The following is a 16,799-nucleotide window of genomic DNA, read 5'->3' as shown; positions in this document are numbered from 1 at the left end:
TGAAGCCAGACATCTGAAAACCTTCAGCAACGTCACAATCGTTTTCTGTTCGCTCGCCATCATTACAAATCTTCACTAACTGCATTTTATATATGTTTCACTGTGATATTTTTAAATAGGTTTTTTTAACAGAGTGCACGTGAGCCTCTATAAACCCTCACTTTTTTTTTTTTTACATTTTTTTGGGTGTTTTGCCACACTGAAGAAGCTTAAAAAAAAAAAAAGGGAATAAAATGTGCACATGTGCAGTGATGATCACGTGTCTAATGTGTGAACAATAGTAATAATAAGGTAACTTTTATTTTTTTTTTTAGCTCCTTTCACATTTACTGTTTTAAATAATAAATATATATAAATAAATGTATAAACGTATATTGTTTCCTGTCTGGGGCTCTGTAGCCGGACCCCTGGTCTGATCAGCTGCCTTAAGCGAAATAATTCACTGGCTGAAAAAGAGGATCTGCTACAGAACCCGAAGTGCTTCAGCGCTAAAATAAGGACGCACTTCGGTCCCATTGTTCATATTTTTGCAATAAATCAATAAAAAAACAAGCATAAAAATAAATAAAAAGAGAAGTGTTTTTTTGGCAAAATGTTGGCTGATCGTTCAGCTCTTAGCTACACAGAGTTAGCATCCAAACCAGTCGTCAGAAAGCCTGAACATCGACCTGCTGGTTGAATGAAAGCTGAATGAGAACTTCCTGTGAGAAAAAACTTTACATAAGACAAAAAAATTGTGTTTTTTGTGTGTTCTGTTGGGAAAATGGTCATTTGGGTGTTTTTTTTGTGTTTTCTTTCCTCTTCCTATCGTGTAAAAACACTGTAGAGCTTGTAAACCTGACAAACTCAAAGAGCAAACAAAAAAGGAGTGAGCGCTTCCCCTCTGCCTCAGGAGAAAAACTAAGAAGAACGAACAAATGATGTATGAAGAACGGAAGCGAAAGAGAAGAGCGATGGAAAATAAAGCAGGAAGGAGGATTAAGGTGTGCGTTTACGTCATTAAATAAAACTACACGCTTAAAAAATAAATAAATAATAAAAACTTCTCAAAGGTGGACTTGTTAATACTTTACGAGAGTAGTGTGTGTGTGTGTGTGTGTGTGTGTGTGTGTGTGTGTAGCCTCAGAGCGTGCATTACCAGAAGCCATGCTTTTCCACCAGTGGTTGTGAGCACTGAGCCATTGTTGTTGTTGTTGTTGTTGTGCGATGCAGAACGAAAGGAGAAAACAAAAAAAAACATCAGGGTTCTTTTGAGTTAACGCTCTGAAGGCTGGTGTGAGAAATAGATATTGAGATAAATGATATATAATATTTACGATAAATGCCACGGTTCCTAGCGTAACGATTCTCACGTCGTTAAACGGACGAGTCGACGCCCCCCAAAAATTTCAACTATCCCCAAAAACTGAGGTCAGAGGTCAAATGTTGCTGCAACCACCACCCCCACAACACAAACACACACACACACACACACACACACACACACACACACACACACACTCCTGGCTCCGCCCTCTTTTCAGTGCTTAATGCATCACAAACTGTGAGGGTGAACAATAACCTGCACCCCAACGTCAAAAGTCATTTCAGAGCTTGACACAAACACCCCTGTACTCCCCAACACCCCTCCCCACACACACTGGATTAAAAAAGTCAGAGGTCAAAGGTCAGAGCTCGTGACCCCTCCCTGAGTCTAAAGAAAACCTGATGCATGTCAAATTTTAAAACAAACGCAAAAAAAAAATCTCGTCGAGTCCAGTGGTTCGATTCCTTGACAAAACCCTGCCCCCACCACCAGAGGACAGAGGTCAGTCAGAGGTCAGTCTGCCGGACAGTCGTAACTGTTGATCCAGAGCAGATCGTCCAGGACGCCCCAGTGGAGTGACAGGATGGAGCCCACCACCAGTACGTGCATGATCTGGTGGCTGTTGCACCAGTAGTCAAAGAGCCCGGGGCAGAAGCGTTCGGGCACGCGGGCGATGTTAATTATTCCGCCCGACACCGCCAGCGCTTCCATGGTGAGGAAGTGGCGGATCGAGGTTGGGCTTCCACCACCCACGCCCACCGACCGCAGCCCCAGGAAGAAGAAGCGGAAGAGCGCCTGGCCGGCAAATGAGCGCAAGCGCCGCACGCTGCTCCTCGCCGTCACCGCGCAGTAGATGGCGTAGCTCGACAGAGCGATGTAGGTCAGCAGGGCGGTGCCACGCAGCAACGGATAACACAGCAGCGTGCTGTAGACGATGGGCAGAGCGCCTGCAGAGAGAAAAAGAGAAATAATTACACCGCGAGGTTTCAACTCCCGTACACATCATCATTCGCTCAGTTCCAGGGTTCCTAAACAATTTTTCATTTCAAAATTCCAGACTTTTCCAAAGTCAAATATGCAGACTTCCCTAAAGATTTTCAAGACCATATTTAACATCTGAAATAATGATTTTAAAATTCCAACATGTGTTAAGGTACAATCTCTGATGTACGTCAAAATCACTCATGTATGCTACTTTTTTCTATTAACAAATAATTGCCAGAAGGTTGTAGTAGTGTAGCTCATCCGAATGAACACCAAACCCACACCGTGTTTAATGTACAGCATTTTATTACACATGCCATTTTAAAACTGTGCAATGTTAATCATTTATAACTGGAAACCTTCAACCCCTTTTGGCCGTGTCCACACTAATCGAGACCTGGAAATCACTTAAATCAAATTCCATACTTTTTTTATACTTTTCCAAAATGTGTATGAACCCTGCAGTCCTGTAAACAAACCCAGAAGTTTCCGCTTGAATAGAAAGACCCGTGGTCGCTGAGTAATCATATTTCTGATTCTGCTGCAAAGCTACGTCCTCCATCTGCTGACAGGACTTTCACCCCGTTAGCGAGTTAGTGAGTGGAATGACTCAGAGGACAGGGAAGAAATATCCATGGAAATCTTTGCATCAACACTGCTGCAGATTCCAAGGTCGAGTGTGTCCCTAGTGGCAAAGTCCAGCTAGTGGAGATATGCTCTCCTCCTGTAAGGTCCCTGATGTGAGGGAAGTCTAAGAATGATGTATGATAAAAGTTTTTTGCCATTTTTTTCCACAGGAATGCAGTATGTATGAATTATCTATAGTGGTAAAATGGTCATACAGGTTGTTCAACAAGATTCTGGAAGGTGAGAAGATGCCTGAGGAATAGAGAAGGAGTGTGCTGGTACGGGTTTTGAAGAATTAGGGAGATGTGCAGACCTCCAGTAACTACAGGGGAATAAAGTTAATGGGAAGTTCTGGGAAAGAGTAGTGGAAGCCAGGTTGAGAGAAGAGGTGACCATCTGCAAGAGCACCACAGACGCATTATTTGCTTTGAGAATGTTGATGGAGAAGTATATTATATTGTTATTGATTCCAAGATGGCGGCGCGTGCACAACGCGAGGCCCAGCGTCTCTCCAGATTTTGCGATTTAGCAGCAATTTCTCCATCAACAGCAAGTTTATTCACGCAGAACAGGCTTGCACACATCTCATACAGCCGAGAAGCATTACTAGACATCGGCAATACCTGGGTCAGTCTGATCACCTCTCTTTGTTCATGCTACCCAAATACACACCACTGATCAAACGTGTGAAACCAGCTGTGAGGACAGTAAAGGTATGGCCAGAGGGGGCCATTTCTTCTCTACAACAACAGTTTCAGGATACTGACTGGAACATGTTCGCTTCACAGGCCACACTGGACTCTCACACAGACATGGACAGTTACACATCATCTGTTTTGGACCATATTAACACGTGCATTGACAATGTCACTACTGCAAAAAGCAAAGCTCACATTTAAACGCCACATAGAAGAGCACTTCCACAACTCTGACCCCAGACGCATGTGGAAAGGCATCCAGTCAATCACGGACTACAAACCCACAGCTCAACCAACCAGAAATGCCTTCCAACCGAACAAACTTAATCACTTTTTTTGCTCGTTTTGACCAAAGCACAGGACATTTTACACCAACCACGGACTCTGCTACTGCTTACAGCCCACTTTCAATCTCAACAACGGACGTCTATTCAGTGTTCAGCAGAGTGGATGCACGAAAGGCAGCTGGCCCGGACGGCATACCGGGACGTGTTCTCAGAGCATGCGCTGGACAACTGGCACAGGTTTTTACTGACATTTTCAACCTGTCACTGGCCCAAGCCATGGTACCTACATGCCTGAAGACCACTACTATCATACCAGTGCCTAAGCACTCAGCTGCTAAATGCCTGAATGACTTTCGCCCGGTTGCACTCACCCCATTGCTATGAAGTGCTTTGAGAAACTGGTCCTGAATCACCTCACCGCGGGCCTACCACCTACACTGGACCCATACCAGTTTGCCTATCGCCCGAACAGGTCAACAGAGGATGCAGTTTCCACAGCTCTTCATTCTGCTCTCACCCACCTGGATAAAAGCAACACGTACATCAGAATGCTGTTCATTGACTTTAGCTCTGCGTTCAATACAGTCCTCCCACTGTACTGATCACTAAGCTCAGTGAACTGGGTATCTGCACCTCCACTTGCAGATGGATTCTGGACTTTCTCACCAACAGACCTCAATCTGTCAGGTTGGGAAACCAGGTATCCTCAACCCTAATTCTGAACACTGGCATACCGCAGGGCTGTGTTCTGAGCCCACTGCTCTACTCCTGTTCACCCACGATTGTGCTCCTCTGTATAACTCCAACATCTTCATCAAGTATGCAGATGACACCACCGTGGTCGGCCAGATCGACAACAACAACGAATCGGCCTACAGGAAGAGATCCGTAATCTGGCAGCATGGTGTGCCACCAACAACCTGACTCTCAACGCCACAAAGACCAAAGAGCTCATTGTGGACTTCCGAAATCCAACAGCAGGAGACATCTACCAGTCAACATCAATGGAACCGAGGTAGAGCGAGTCTCCAGCTTTAAGTTCCTGGGAGTTCACATCTCTGAGGATCTGTCCTGGCAGCAGAACACGTCAGCTCTGGTAAAAAAAGCACAACAACGCCTGTACTTCTTGAGAAGTCTCAAGAAATCTCATCTGTCCCGGGATTTTAACGAGCTTCTACCGCTGCATCATTGAGAGCATCCTGACCAACTCCATCACTGTATGGTACGGAGGCTCCACTGTGTGTGAACGTAAAGCACTGCAAAGGGTGGTCAAAACCGCCCAACGCATCACTGGCACCCAACTACCTGCCATTGAACACCTTCACCACAGCAGATGTCTGCAGAGCTCACAGCATCATCAAGGACTCTTCACATCCCAGTCATAAACTGTTTAACCTCCTTCCATCACGAAGGAGATACAGAAACTGCGCACCAGAACCAGCAGGTTCAGGGACAGCTTTTTCCATCCACCATCACACTACTGAACTCAACACTACACCGCTAAATCACTACAAAACAAACATAAACAAAAGACTGTATATAACCTCTGTACAATACATGTACATACTTCATATTATATCTTTTCACTCCTCATTACATCTGCACTTTTATATCTGTATGTATATTTATCATTACTGTACATTCTGCCCAACATTTCACATTCATCTGTGTATATAATGTATGTGTATATATTTATATATATATATTTTTATATATAGTAGACTGTTTATTCAGCTTGCTATTCCTTAATGCCATAATCTTGTGATCTGTAACCTTTCATTTCTGCACATTTTTCTTAATTACTGTACACCTTTATATTTATTCACTGTACTTCTGAATGTCCACACATCTCTGCACTGAAATAGCCTTTATATTTATTCACTGTATATACTTCATATATATACCACTGCTGTAAATATGCCAGATAGTTATCTGCACTGTAAATATGCTAGATATTTATCGCACGACTGCTACATTTTGCACTTCTGGTAGATGCCAAACTGCATTTCGTTGCTGTGTACCTGTACAATGCAATGACAATAAAGTTGTATCTATCTATCTATCTATCTATAGAGAAGGTCAGAAGGAGCTGCATTGTGTGTTTGTGGATGTAGAGAAAGCGTACGACAGGGTGGAGAGAGGAGTTGTGGTATTGTATGAGGAAGTCTGGTGTGTCAGAGAAGTATGTGAGGGTGGTGCAGGACATGTATGAGGACAGTGAAGTGTGCAGTAGTAACCTTGAACCACCCTTGAACCACCTTGGAGATTGGAATGCATCAAGGATCGGCTCTGAGCCCTTTAATGTTTGCAGTAGTGATGGACGGGTTGAAGGACGAGGTCAGACATGAGTCTCTGTGGACTATGATGTTTGTGGATTATATTGTGATTTGTGGTGAGAGTAGGGAGCAGGTGGAGAAGATCCTGGAGAGGTGGAGGTACACGCTGGAGAGAAGGGGAATGAAAGTCAGTAGGAGTAAGACAGAGTACATGTGTGTGAATGAGAGGGAGGGCAGTGGAAGGGTGCGGTTGCAGGGAAAGAGGTGGAGAAGGTGGAGGAGTTCAGGTACCTGGGGTCAACAGTGTAAAGTAATAGAGAGTGTGTTAGAGAAGTGAAGAAAAGAGTGCAGGCAGGGTGGAGTGGGTGGAGAAGAGTGATAGCAGGAGTGATTTGTGATAGAAGAGTATCTGTGAGAGTGAAAGGGAAAGTTTATAGAGACCTGAGATGTTGTATGGATTAGAGACAGTGGCATTGAGTAAAAGACAGGAGGGGGAGCTGGAGGTAGCAGAGCTGAAGATGTTGAGATGTTAGTCGGGAGTGACGACGATGGACAGGATTAGAAATGAGTTTATTAGAGCGACAGCACATGTAGAACGTTTTGGAGACAAGGTGAGGGAGGTGAGTTTGAGATGGTTTGGACATGTGCAGAGGAGGGACATGGGGTATATCAGTAGGAGAATGCTGAGGATGGAGCCACCACGAAGGAGGAAATAAGGAAGACCAAGAAGGAGGTTTATGGATGTGGTGAGGGAAGACATGCAGGTAGTTGGTTTGAAAGATGTAGAGTAGAGGGGGATATGGAGACAGATGATACGCTGTGGTGACCCCTAATGGGAAAAGACGACAGAAGAATAAGAAGACACTTATGAGGACATTTACAAAACAGACTTTTTAAGAAAAGCTGGACATTGTGAAAAAATTTCACCAAAACAGATTTTTATGAACCATTAATATGGCTTTTGTTAGCAAAGATATATGTGGAGGTGCTGCTGTGGCTACAGTGAAAGGAGACGTGTTGAATTGTATTCAGTGGGTTTCTTGCTTTAGTAATGACATTCATTCTCACCTGTCTGTGATGCAGTGCTCTGTTCTACTGCTTTTCTCTACAGTATTATATAATGAAGGTATTAAGAGGGGGACTGATTCAGCCAGGACACCACTGAAGGTCTGGGGGTGTAATACAGGGTATGCCAGTGGGTGGCAGTATAGTAACAGTTTTAAATAGAAGTTGTAGTACAATAGTAATGTAGCAGCAGAAGTATACAGTAGTATTGATGTAATATAGAGTATTTAAGAAAACTATTAGCCATGCTGTTCTAATGCTGTTAAAACTTTGTGTTTTAACAGAACAAAAAATAAAAGTCAAATTATTGTCCCTCAGTTTTGAGCCAATCAGGATACAAATCCAGAATGACGGAAAGATGCTTGTTATTTTAGTTCTCCACTTAAAGGTGCTCTGATGTGATACAATGGAGATCAAATTAAGTCTTTCTATTTTTTATCAAAATAAATTAATAATTAGAAATGATAATAATAGGAATAATAAATACAAAAATCACATGGTGGGTGTGGAAGTTCATACCCAGTGTGTTGATCATGCAGATGCCACACATGTCTAAGGTGAGCAGTTTTTTGTAGACAGGTTCTCCACCCTCATGGTTCATGAACAGGTGATAGACGACGGAACCGAGCTGAGGAGACAAACAGGCCAGGAAGTGGACCACACCCAGCCACGTCACATTGATCTGAGACCAGGGCATGTTGAGGGGGAGCAGCACCAAGAAACACAGCAGAGGAATGCCTGTGGACAGCACACACACACACACACACACACACACACACACACACACACACACACACACACACAGAATAATTACAATGTGAAATATACAGTATCTCCCAAAAGTTAGTACACCTTCACATTTTAGCAACCATTTTAGTATCTTCTCAAAGGACAATACTATTGAAATAAAAAATAAATAAATGTAATTTATTTTAGAGTATCAGTGTGCAGTTTGTATAAAAATACAGTCCTCCAAAAAAAAACTCAACATACAGACATTATTGTCTAAATAACTGCTAACAAAAGTAAGTACACCCTCAGTGATAACAGCTGTACGTGGTGTAAACGTGTAAAGCCACATGTTCTATTCATCATGTTCATGTTTTTATCTGCTTGTCAGAACCATATACATTTGTGTATCTTGTATTAGAGCAGTTACAATTTGGTGCTTTGAGTTAAATTCTCTCACACTGACCACTGGATGTTCTACATGCACCTCATGGTAAAGAGTCTCTGAGGATCTGAGAGTTAGAATTGTTTCTCTCCACAAAGATGCCGAGGCTGTAAGAAGATCAGTATCACCCTGAAACTGAGTTACAGTACAGTGTTCAGGGTCAAAAATAGGTTTTTCAAGATGGAACAGGTCCTGTGGGGGTCCTCAAGCGGAAGGTGGAGAAGCGCCACGTGTGTAACATCCAGCAGCTCCGTGATGTCATTATGGAATCCCAGCAACAACCTGTGCAGCTCTGGTGAATTCCAGGCCCAGGAGGATTAAAGCAGTGCTGTAGAGCGATGGTGCTCACACAATATTCACACATTGGACACAGTTTTGACATGTTCACATTTGGGGGGTACTTATTTTTAAAGGACAGTAAATCTGTACTGCTATAATTGGACCAAGATGGCTGCGCATGCACAACACGAGGCCCAGCGTCTCTCCAGATTTCACGATTCGATAGTAATTCCTCCACTAACTACAAGTTTATTTACTCAGAACAGGCTTGCACGTCTCATACAGCCGACAAACACTACTAGATATCGGTCACAAGTGCATAAAGGGACTTTCAAAAAACTTTATCTCTCTCAGGAAATCGCTCCAACACTATGGACCGCTGATCCAGCTCAACCAACACCTCAATCTCCACCAACCAGCAGTGCCTTCCTATCACTTTTTGCTCATTTTGATCAAGTCATAGGACATTTCACCTCAACCGCTGACTCTTCTACTGCTCACAGTTCACTTTCACTTTCAGCAATGGACGTCTATTCAGCATTTAGCAGAGTGGATGCATGCGTTTAATAAAGTCCTCCCCACTGTACTGATCACTAAGCTCAGTGGCCTGGGTATCTACACCTCCACTTGCAGATGGATTCTGGACTTTCTCACCAAACAGTCCTCAGTCTGTTAGGTTGGGGAAACAGGTATCCTCAACCCTCATTCTGAACACCGGCATCCCACAGGGCTGTGTATTCAGCCCACTGCTCTACTCCCTGTTCATACACGACTGTGCTCCTCTGCATAACTCCAAAATCTTCATCAAGTATGCAGATAACACCACCGTGGTCGGCCAGATCAGCAACAACGAAGCATCGGCCTACAGGGAAGAGATCCCGAGCCTGACAGCGTGGTGTGCCACCAACAACCTGACCCTCAACGCCATGAAGAGCTCATTATGGACTTTTGGGAAATCTAACAAACCATCTAACTGGTCAAAATCGGCCAACGCATCACTGGCACCCAACTACCTGCCATTAAGTACCTTCACCACAGCAGATGTATGTGTAGAGCTCACATCATCATCAAGAACTCTTCACATCCCAGTCACAAACTGTTTAATCTCCTTCTTTCAAGAAGGAGTTACAGGAACATACGCACCAGAACCAGCAGGTTCAAGACAGGCTTTTCTCCATCGACCATCACAATCACACTACTGTGATTGTCCTGAGCTTCAGGACACCAGAAGTGATATGGAGGCAAGTATACCAGTATTGTACAAGTCAATAAGACGTTGTGGCAAACACCACAGTGCTGTGGAATCCTGCGTTCTGATTGGTCAGAAGTTGTTGAGTTATTCACCAGAGGCATATCTGACAGTAGCGCAGGTCTATTTCTAGCGAACGCTCGTTCCGATACATTTTTACTTCCGAGGGACATGTCAAATAAACGTGATTAGTGTTTTTTTACATGTATGTAAGGAGTCTCCATGGTCAGAATTCAGAACTCAACATGTTTTTTATTTATTTATAGATCACTAATCAGTGTTTTTCTGTGTCTCTCATCCTCCATGTCTCTTCTTGTCTTTCTCTTTCACTCTCTCGTTGTCTCTTTTCACTTACTATACCTTTTTCTCTCTTTCTCTCATTCTGTCTCTCTCTCGCTCTCCTCCTGTCTTTCTCTCATTCAAATCAAGGCATTCGCTATATTTCTTTCCGTCTCTCTGCCGCTCACTCCCTCTATTTCTCCTTCTCTAACATTTATACACATAATGGACATGGATTTTTCTGCGGCAGGTAAAAGTGCAGAGTTTCTCCAGTGTGTCTATTTTGAGGCATTTAGTTTTCCCAGAGAGAAAACCCACAGCTGGGCTGCTAAACATAGAACACACTGTGTGTGTGTGTGTGTGTGTGTGCTTGTGGCCACAGATATTGTTAAATTAAAAAGATGAATGAGATTTAAACCACGTACTTATATATATATATATATATATATATATATATATATATATATATATATATTTATAATGTGTGTGTGTGTGTGTGTGTGTGTGTGTGTGTGTGAGCTCTACTTCAAACAATGATGGACGCACGAAAGACGCAGGTGAACAAAAGGTGAACTGGAGCCGGTGACTCATCCCGCAAACCGCGGACGTTTGTGTAGATTGTGATAACGTGACAAGCGGATCGGGTGTCGCCCCGGACGCACGTGTGCACTAAAGCTTAGCGTATGAAGCGAGGAGTTAAAACCGAAAAGCACGCCCGCAGGTATTCGGACTATGAACTCCAGCACCACGCTGATGCTACGTGAAAGCCAGGTATGAGAGTAGAGAACCTTCTCTCACACTGGAGGGTATGATTCAGCTGTAAAGTGTTTAAACTGAGAAAACAATGCAGGAGAACTTTATACATAGAGAGAGACATGTCTTATCTTGGTTACTTGGTTATGACGTGTGAACGGGGAAAAAAACTAATAAGAAATAAGCATAGTGCTGGATCACGTGCTATTCTACACTATAGATTGGTGAAGTGATTCTGTTGACATTCAGAGTGATCACTATTCACATGGAGATATACAATCAATCCTCCTGTTAGTGTCAAGGCTCACTACTGTCTCATTGTCTCTTTGTTCTCACGGACAAAAGTTTGCAGACACCTGGCCATAAAATCGCTATGTGCTTTTTATTAAACATCACATTCCACGTTTAGTTGCTATTTGCTGCTATAATGAGCTCCGCTCTCCTGGGAAGATGTTCCGCTAGATCTTTTAGATATTTGTTTAACCAAGTTAGTAAAGTCAGGAATTGATGTAGGTGAGAAGGTGAGGAGGTTCCTGGGGTGCAGTCAGTGTTCACATTAATCCCAAATGTGTTCAATATGGTTGGAGCTCCATAGCAGGAGATCTTCCACATCTTCCAACACATTTTGAGCAGATTTTCATGGAGCTGGTTTTGTGCACAGGGGCATTGCCATGCTGGAACAGGTTTGCATCTAAAGACATCCTGTACTATAATGTGCCTCCAGTTTAGTGTAAGAGTTTGGGGAGGAAACACATATTGCTGGAAAAGTCAGGAGACCTTTCACTTTTTTCTATACAGTGTTTCATTACCCCCCCCTCTCTCTCTTAAAACTAAAGAAATAAGTCTTCTGCAGGTCTGCACATCTCCCTTATTCTTAAAGATCAGTACCAGCACACTCCTTCTCCATTCCTCAGGCATCTTCTCACCTTCTAGAATCTTGTTAAACAATCTGTTTAAAAACTCCACTGCATCTCTCCTAAACATCTCCATGCTTCTACCGGTATGTCATCTGGTCCAACCGACTTTCCACTCTTCATCCTCTTAATCGCTGCTCTCACTTCCTCCTTACTAATCCTATCCACTTCCTGCTTCACATCTCCACACCATCCAACCTTCTCTCTCTCTCATTTTCCTCATTCATCAGCTGCTCAAAATACTCCCTCCACCTTCTCAACACACTCTCCTCACTAGTCAACACATTTCCCTCTCCATCCTTTATTGCTCTAACTTGCAGCACATCCTTCCCAGCTCGGTTCCTCTGCCTGGACAATCGCTACAAATCCTTTTCTCCTTCCTCAGTGTCCAACTTCTCCTACAGCACCTCATATGCCTTTTCCTTGGCTTTCACCACATCCTCTTTACCTGCTGCTGCATCTCCTTGTACTCCTGCCTACTTTTCTCATCACTCTGTAGATCCCAATTCTGTTTCTCCAACCTCTTTCTCCTTCTGCTCTCCTGCACTTCCTCATTCCACCACGATGTCTCTTTGTCTTCCTTTCTATTTCCAGATGTTACACCAAGAACCTTTCTAACTGCCTCCCTCATCACTCCTGCAGTAGTTCCACAATCATCCAGCACCTCTTCACCACCACTAAACTCCTCTCTGACCTCTTCCCTGAACCTCACACTACAGTCTTCCTCCTTCAGCTTCCACCATCTTATTCTTCTTTCAGTCCTCACTCTCCTCCTCTTCTTCTTCACCTCTAAAACCATCCTACAGACCACCATCCGATGCTGTCTAGCTACACTGTCCCCTCACATAAAAAAAAAAAAGCAAGGCAACGCATTTATTCTGTCGTCTCCAGACGCAACGTCAGCACGAGGTTTGAGTTCAGCTGCATCACTTTTACTGCTCGCATGACAACAAAGCGGCCGAGAACAAAGAAACAAACAACAGTATCACAGGAGAACAACAATTCAGTTTTACCAAAGTATAACAGAGAGAGAGAGAGAAAAGAGAGAGAGACTGAGAGAAAAGGAGAGAGAAAGAGAGAGAGAAAGAGAGAGGGGGAGAGAAGAGAGAGAGAGAAAATGAGAGAGAGAGAGAGAGAAAATGAGAGAGAGAGAGAGAGAGAGAGAGAGAGAGAAAAATGAGAGAGAGAGAGAGAGAAAATGAGAGAGAGAGAGAGAGAGAGAGAGAAAATGAGAGAGAGAGAGAGAGAAAGAAGAGAAAAATGAGAGAGAGAGAAAGAGAGAGAGAGAGAGAAAATGAGAGAGAGAAAGAGAGAGAGAGAGAGAGAGAGAGAAAAATTAGAGCGAGAGAGAGAAAAATGAGAGAGAGAGAGAGAGAGAGAAAATGAGAGAGAGAGAGAATATAAAATGGAATTATAGAAACGTGTTAAAATAATAAATGTCGACGTTCCCGTAATAAATATATAAAAAAGGACTTTTTTAACTAATAAATAAACGTATGTAAAAGACCTCAATATAAATGTAAAAGAGCAGAAATGTTAAATAAATGCTGAATCGTCTTAAATATTTGCAGTAATAAAATTGTATTATTAAAACAGAAATGTTAGTTTTAAAAATTAAATCAATAAATAAACAAATGAAAATAATAGATGTATAAACATTCAGGACAGAAGCCTAAAACTACCCAACTGATTAATTAAACAAGAAAAAGTCACTATTAAATGTATTTTGTTTATTAATTATAGATTTTAATATTTTATTTCTCTTTTCTTCAAATCCACATTTTTCTATGTTGCATTTTTTTCAATAAGCAACAATTTTACCATCAGTGTAAAACATTATTTTAGTAGTTTTTTCCCCCTGAATTATTTATTCATTTTATTTGAATAAACACAAAAAAAAAGACTAGCGGTTCGATGTACAGGCAAAAGTAATGGCACCCCATGCCCTGGATGCGCTGCGTTTGGCTGAGATTCGTCACTGGAAGCTCTTTTACTGATCTGTCGCTGTTTTGTTGTTTTTGGTTCTCTGTGAGCTTTGATGGAATTTTGTGGGTGTGGCTTAATGCAAATCATCTGCAAATGTGCTCACCAAGAAAATCACCAGCACGGACATTAAACCTAATCCCACCCACACAGGGCTTCACGTTCCCTACCCAAATGAGTCGCCTTGGTGTATCCCCCCGGTGTGACGGCGAAATGTGTTCTTATTTGCAAAACAAATAAAAATATCGAATACACGAACCACAAAGCGTTTGTAGATGTTGAATTTGAGTCGATCGAGCTGAAGTTTGTTTGTGAGACACTGAGTGTTTCTGCGCAGAACCTTTACCAGATGCTCCTCGATAAATGTTCATCATCAGTTAATACATCAGACGTCAACTTTTCTGACAACAAATCAAGAACATATCACGATGGGAAGCGTTTTCATGCCTCGTCCAGCCCTCGGTGTCAAAGTGTCAATCTGGTGAAAATGTTTTATTACTATAGAATGTGTATTTTTACCTTTTAGAAGCGTTAAGATGGAGAAACTCTCGAGGATGACTGGAAACTGAAGAGTATGTTGGCGTGGCGTTTCTGCCACATCGTCCAGCCCTTTGGTGTCAAAGTGTTCGACGGCGAAAGCTCTGAATGATTCATGAGGACATGCTCGCTGAACTCCGTCTCACCGTGTTTCATTAATAATAAACGCTGAAGCAGTGTTTACAGCATGTAATAAGCGTGCACTGGTTTAAACCTCAAACACCTCTCAGGAGTGCCAGTTCAGGAGCTCAGGTCATTACTGTATGGAAAATCTACAAGATGATGGGAGGTGTGATGCATTTCCTCCAGAGCCTCATCCGGTCTATGATAACGCATTAGAGACTTGGTGTTGTGGACGCACTCACCGTGTGTGTAGATGTTCCCGAGCTCGTTGTGCAGGTAGAACAGGCTCCTGACGCAGTCCTGCACTGAGGAGATGGGTCTGTAGCCGGTTAGGACGTATCTATTGAACTGGAGGTGAGGTGGAGAGTTCGCCCAGTCCAGTAATCTGGGTCCATTTAGATAGGCCATTGCACAAAAAAACCCCCAACACACATACACACACACACACACAGCATACAACATGTAGCATGCAACACAAACACACTGCAGAGTGTGTCGGTCTGGATCACACACACCGCCGCTGCTGAACGGTGCTGGTGCTTCGGGATGTGGAGCACGAACCCGGCGCCATGGCCAATTTCACACAAACAAACAAACAAAAATCCACTCCTGACTTTTTCGTCCACAGTTGATCCCAAACGCCGAAAACAAAAAATGTCACCTATAAAGAAAAATCCTCCATCCAACCTCGAACATCTCCACAGAGCAGCTAGCGGGACATCTCACGCCTCCGACGATCGATGGCACGCCTCCGACAATCGTTTACATAAGCGCCAATTAGCATCATTAGCATGTTGGGCGAGTTTTTAGCGATCCAACTAAACGAGCATTTTTCTGTCTTTCTGTTGAAAGTTTAACACTTTAGCACTCGATTAAAAGACTGAACTCTCATTCGCTCGGCCAAACAATGCTGAGAATATCAACGAGTTCACCGCGAATTCAACAAAAAGAAAACAAACGAAGGTGGATTTCAAACGAAAATATAATGATCCGTTTATAACAGGGGTATAAACCAATTCGCTTTTATCGGTGAAAAGATCGGATTTGGGTTTTATATTTTACGAGGTTGTAACTTTTCTGTTTAACAACATGTTCATATTTGTGTCACAGTTTTGTGTCCACAATTGTTGAGTTATTTTGTATAACGTAATGATAAAACATTTAATTCTTACGGGTATTTGAACTGTCCTATGGGGAGAAAAAAAAAAGAAATACTTTTATATTAAAATAAAAGAGCACAATTTTAACAATTCACGAACAAAACACACAAAATTAAAATCTCTGCATTCAGTCACAGCAGCCGCTCATCTCAGCAGGATATCCACATGCACGCGCACAGCCGGACACGCGCGGGCTGGCTGGCTGGCGGGCGGTCGGGCACGCGCAGGCACGCGGGAGCGCGCACGCACCTATACTCGCACATATACACGAACACACGCATCGCTGGCTAACTCATGTAGCCTCACTTGCTAACCCAAAAGCCCGGCTGATTTTGCAGTCAAATCATAACGCATGGTTTTGAATTAAAATTCCTGAGAAAAAAAATCAAATCGAATTGAAGTCAGGGAGCGTGGCGGAGAGGAGAGGAGAGAAGAGGCAGCGGTCATGGCCGGGGCTGGACGCCGCTGTGGGCCGCCAGGCAGAGCCGCTGAAGCTGTGCAGGAACCATATCCCACTCGCCGGCTCTCCTGATTTTATTCCGTGAATAAATAAATTAACTTGACGTAGTAAAAAAATAAAAACACACACACGATCCGAATTTCTGTGTGATTATCCTCAGAACAAATGCTGACCTCCAATCATCCTAAAATCCCCCGAACTCCTCTCTCCTTCCATCCTCCACCCCGGTGTCCATATCAGTGCAGCGATGAAGGAACCGACACATGAATCGGTTCCTTCTTTTACTTGACGCGAGTCGACTCCCGAGCAAAAATGATTTGCAGTTTATAGTACAGGTATTTCCCGATTTATGACGGTTCGATTTTTCGATCTTACGATGACAATAACGACACAAAAGATTTGTAAAAAACATTTCCATTTCCGTGCTTCCAGAATGTACGCAGCTCCTGCCTAGTGAGATGTTTTCTTTTCTGTGTTTTTGATGTTTCAAAGCACAATTTTAGTTCACAAACCGGCATCCGTCCACGCACCACTGCTACATACATTTATAAACTGTAAAGTTTTTACATTTTGCTACTGAAAACTGCTGTTTTGCTAAATTATGTACTTTTATTTGATAAATTATTAACACCTTTTAGTACACAA

General features: G+C 42.9%; 1 protein-coding gene across 1 annotated transcript; it reads right to left on the bottom strand.

Moving 5' to 3' along the window:
- Positions 1-1,629: 1,629 nt before the first annotated feature.
- Positions 1,630-16,423, bottom strand: paqr4a (progestin and adipoQ receptor family member IVa). The gene is made up of 3 exons (XM_046865750.1): positions 14,777-16,423; positions 7,763-7,981; positions 1,630-2,253 (listed from the first exon to the last, which is right to left on the bottom strand). Exons 1-3 carry the CDS (start codon positions 14,994-14,996, stop codon positions 1,820-1,822), a joined length of 873 nt encoding a protein of 290 aa, XP_046721706.1. The 5' UTR covers positions 14,997-16,423; the 3' UTR covers positions 1,630-1,819.
- Positions 16,424-16,799: the final 376 nt, after the last annotated feature.

Source organism: Silurus meridionalis, chromosome 14, assembly GCF_014805685.1.
Source record: "Silurus meridionalis isolate SWU-2019-XX chromosome 14, ASM1480568v1, whole genome shotgun sequence".
In the NCBI taxonomy this organism is placed as follows: domain Eukaryota; kingdom Metazoa; phylum Chordata; class Actinopteri; order Siluriformes; family Siluridae; genus Silurus; species Silurus meridionalis.
This window is presented reverse-complemented; position numbering and strand designations above follow the sequence as displayed.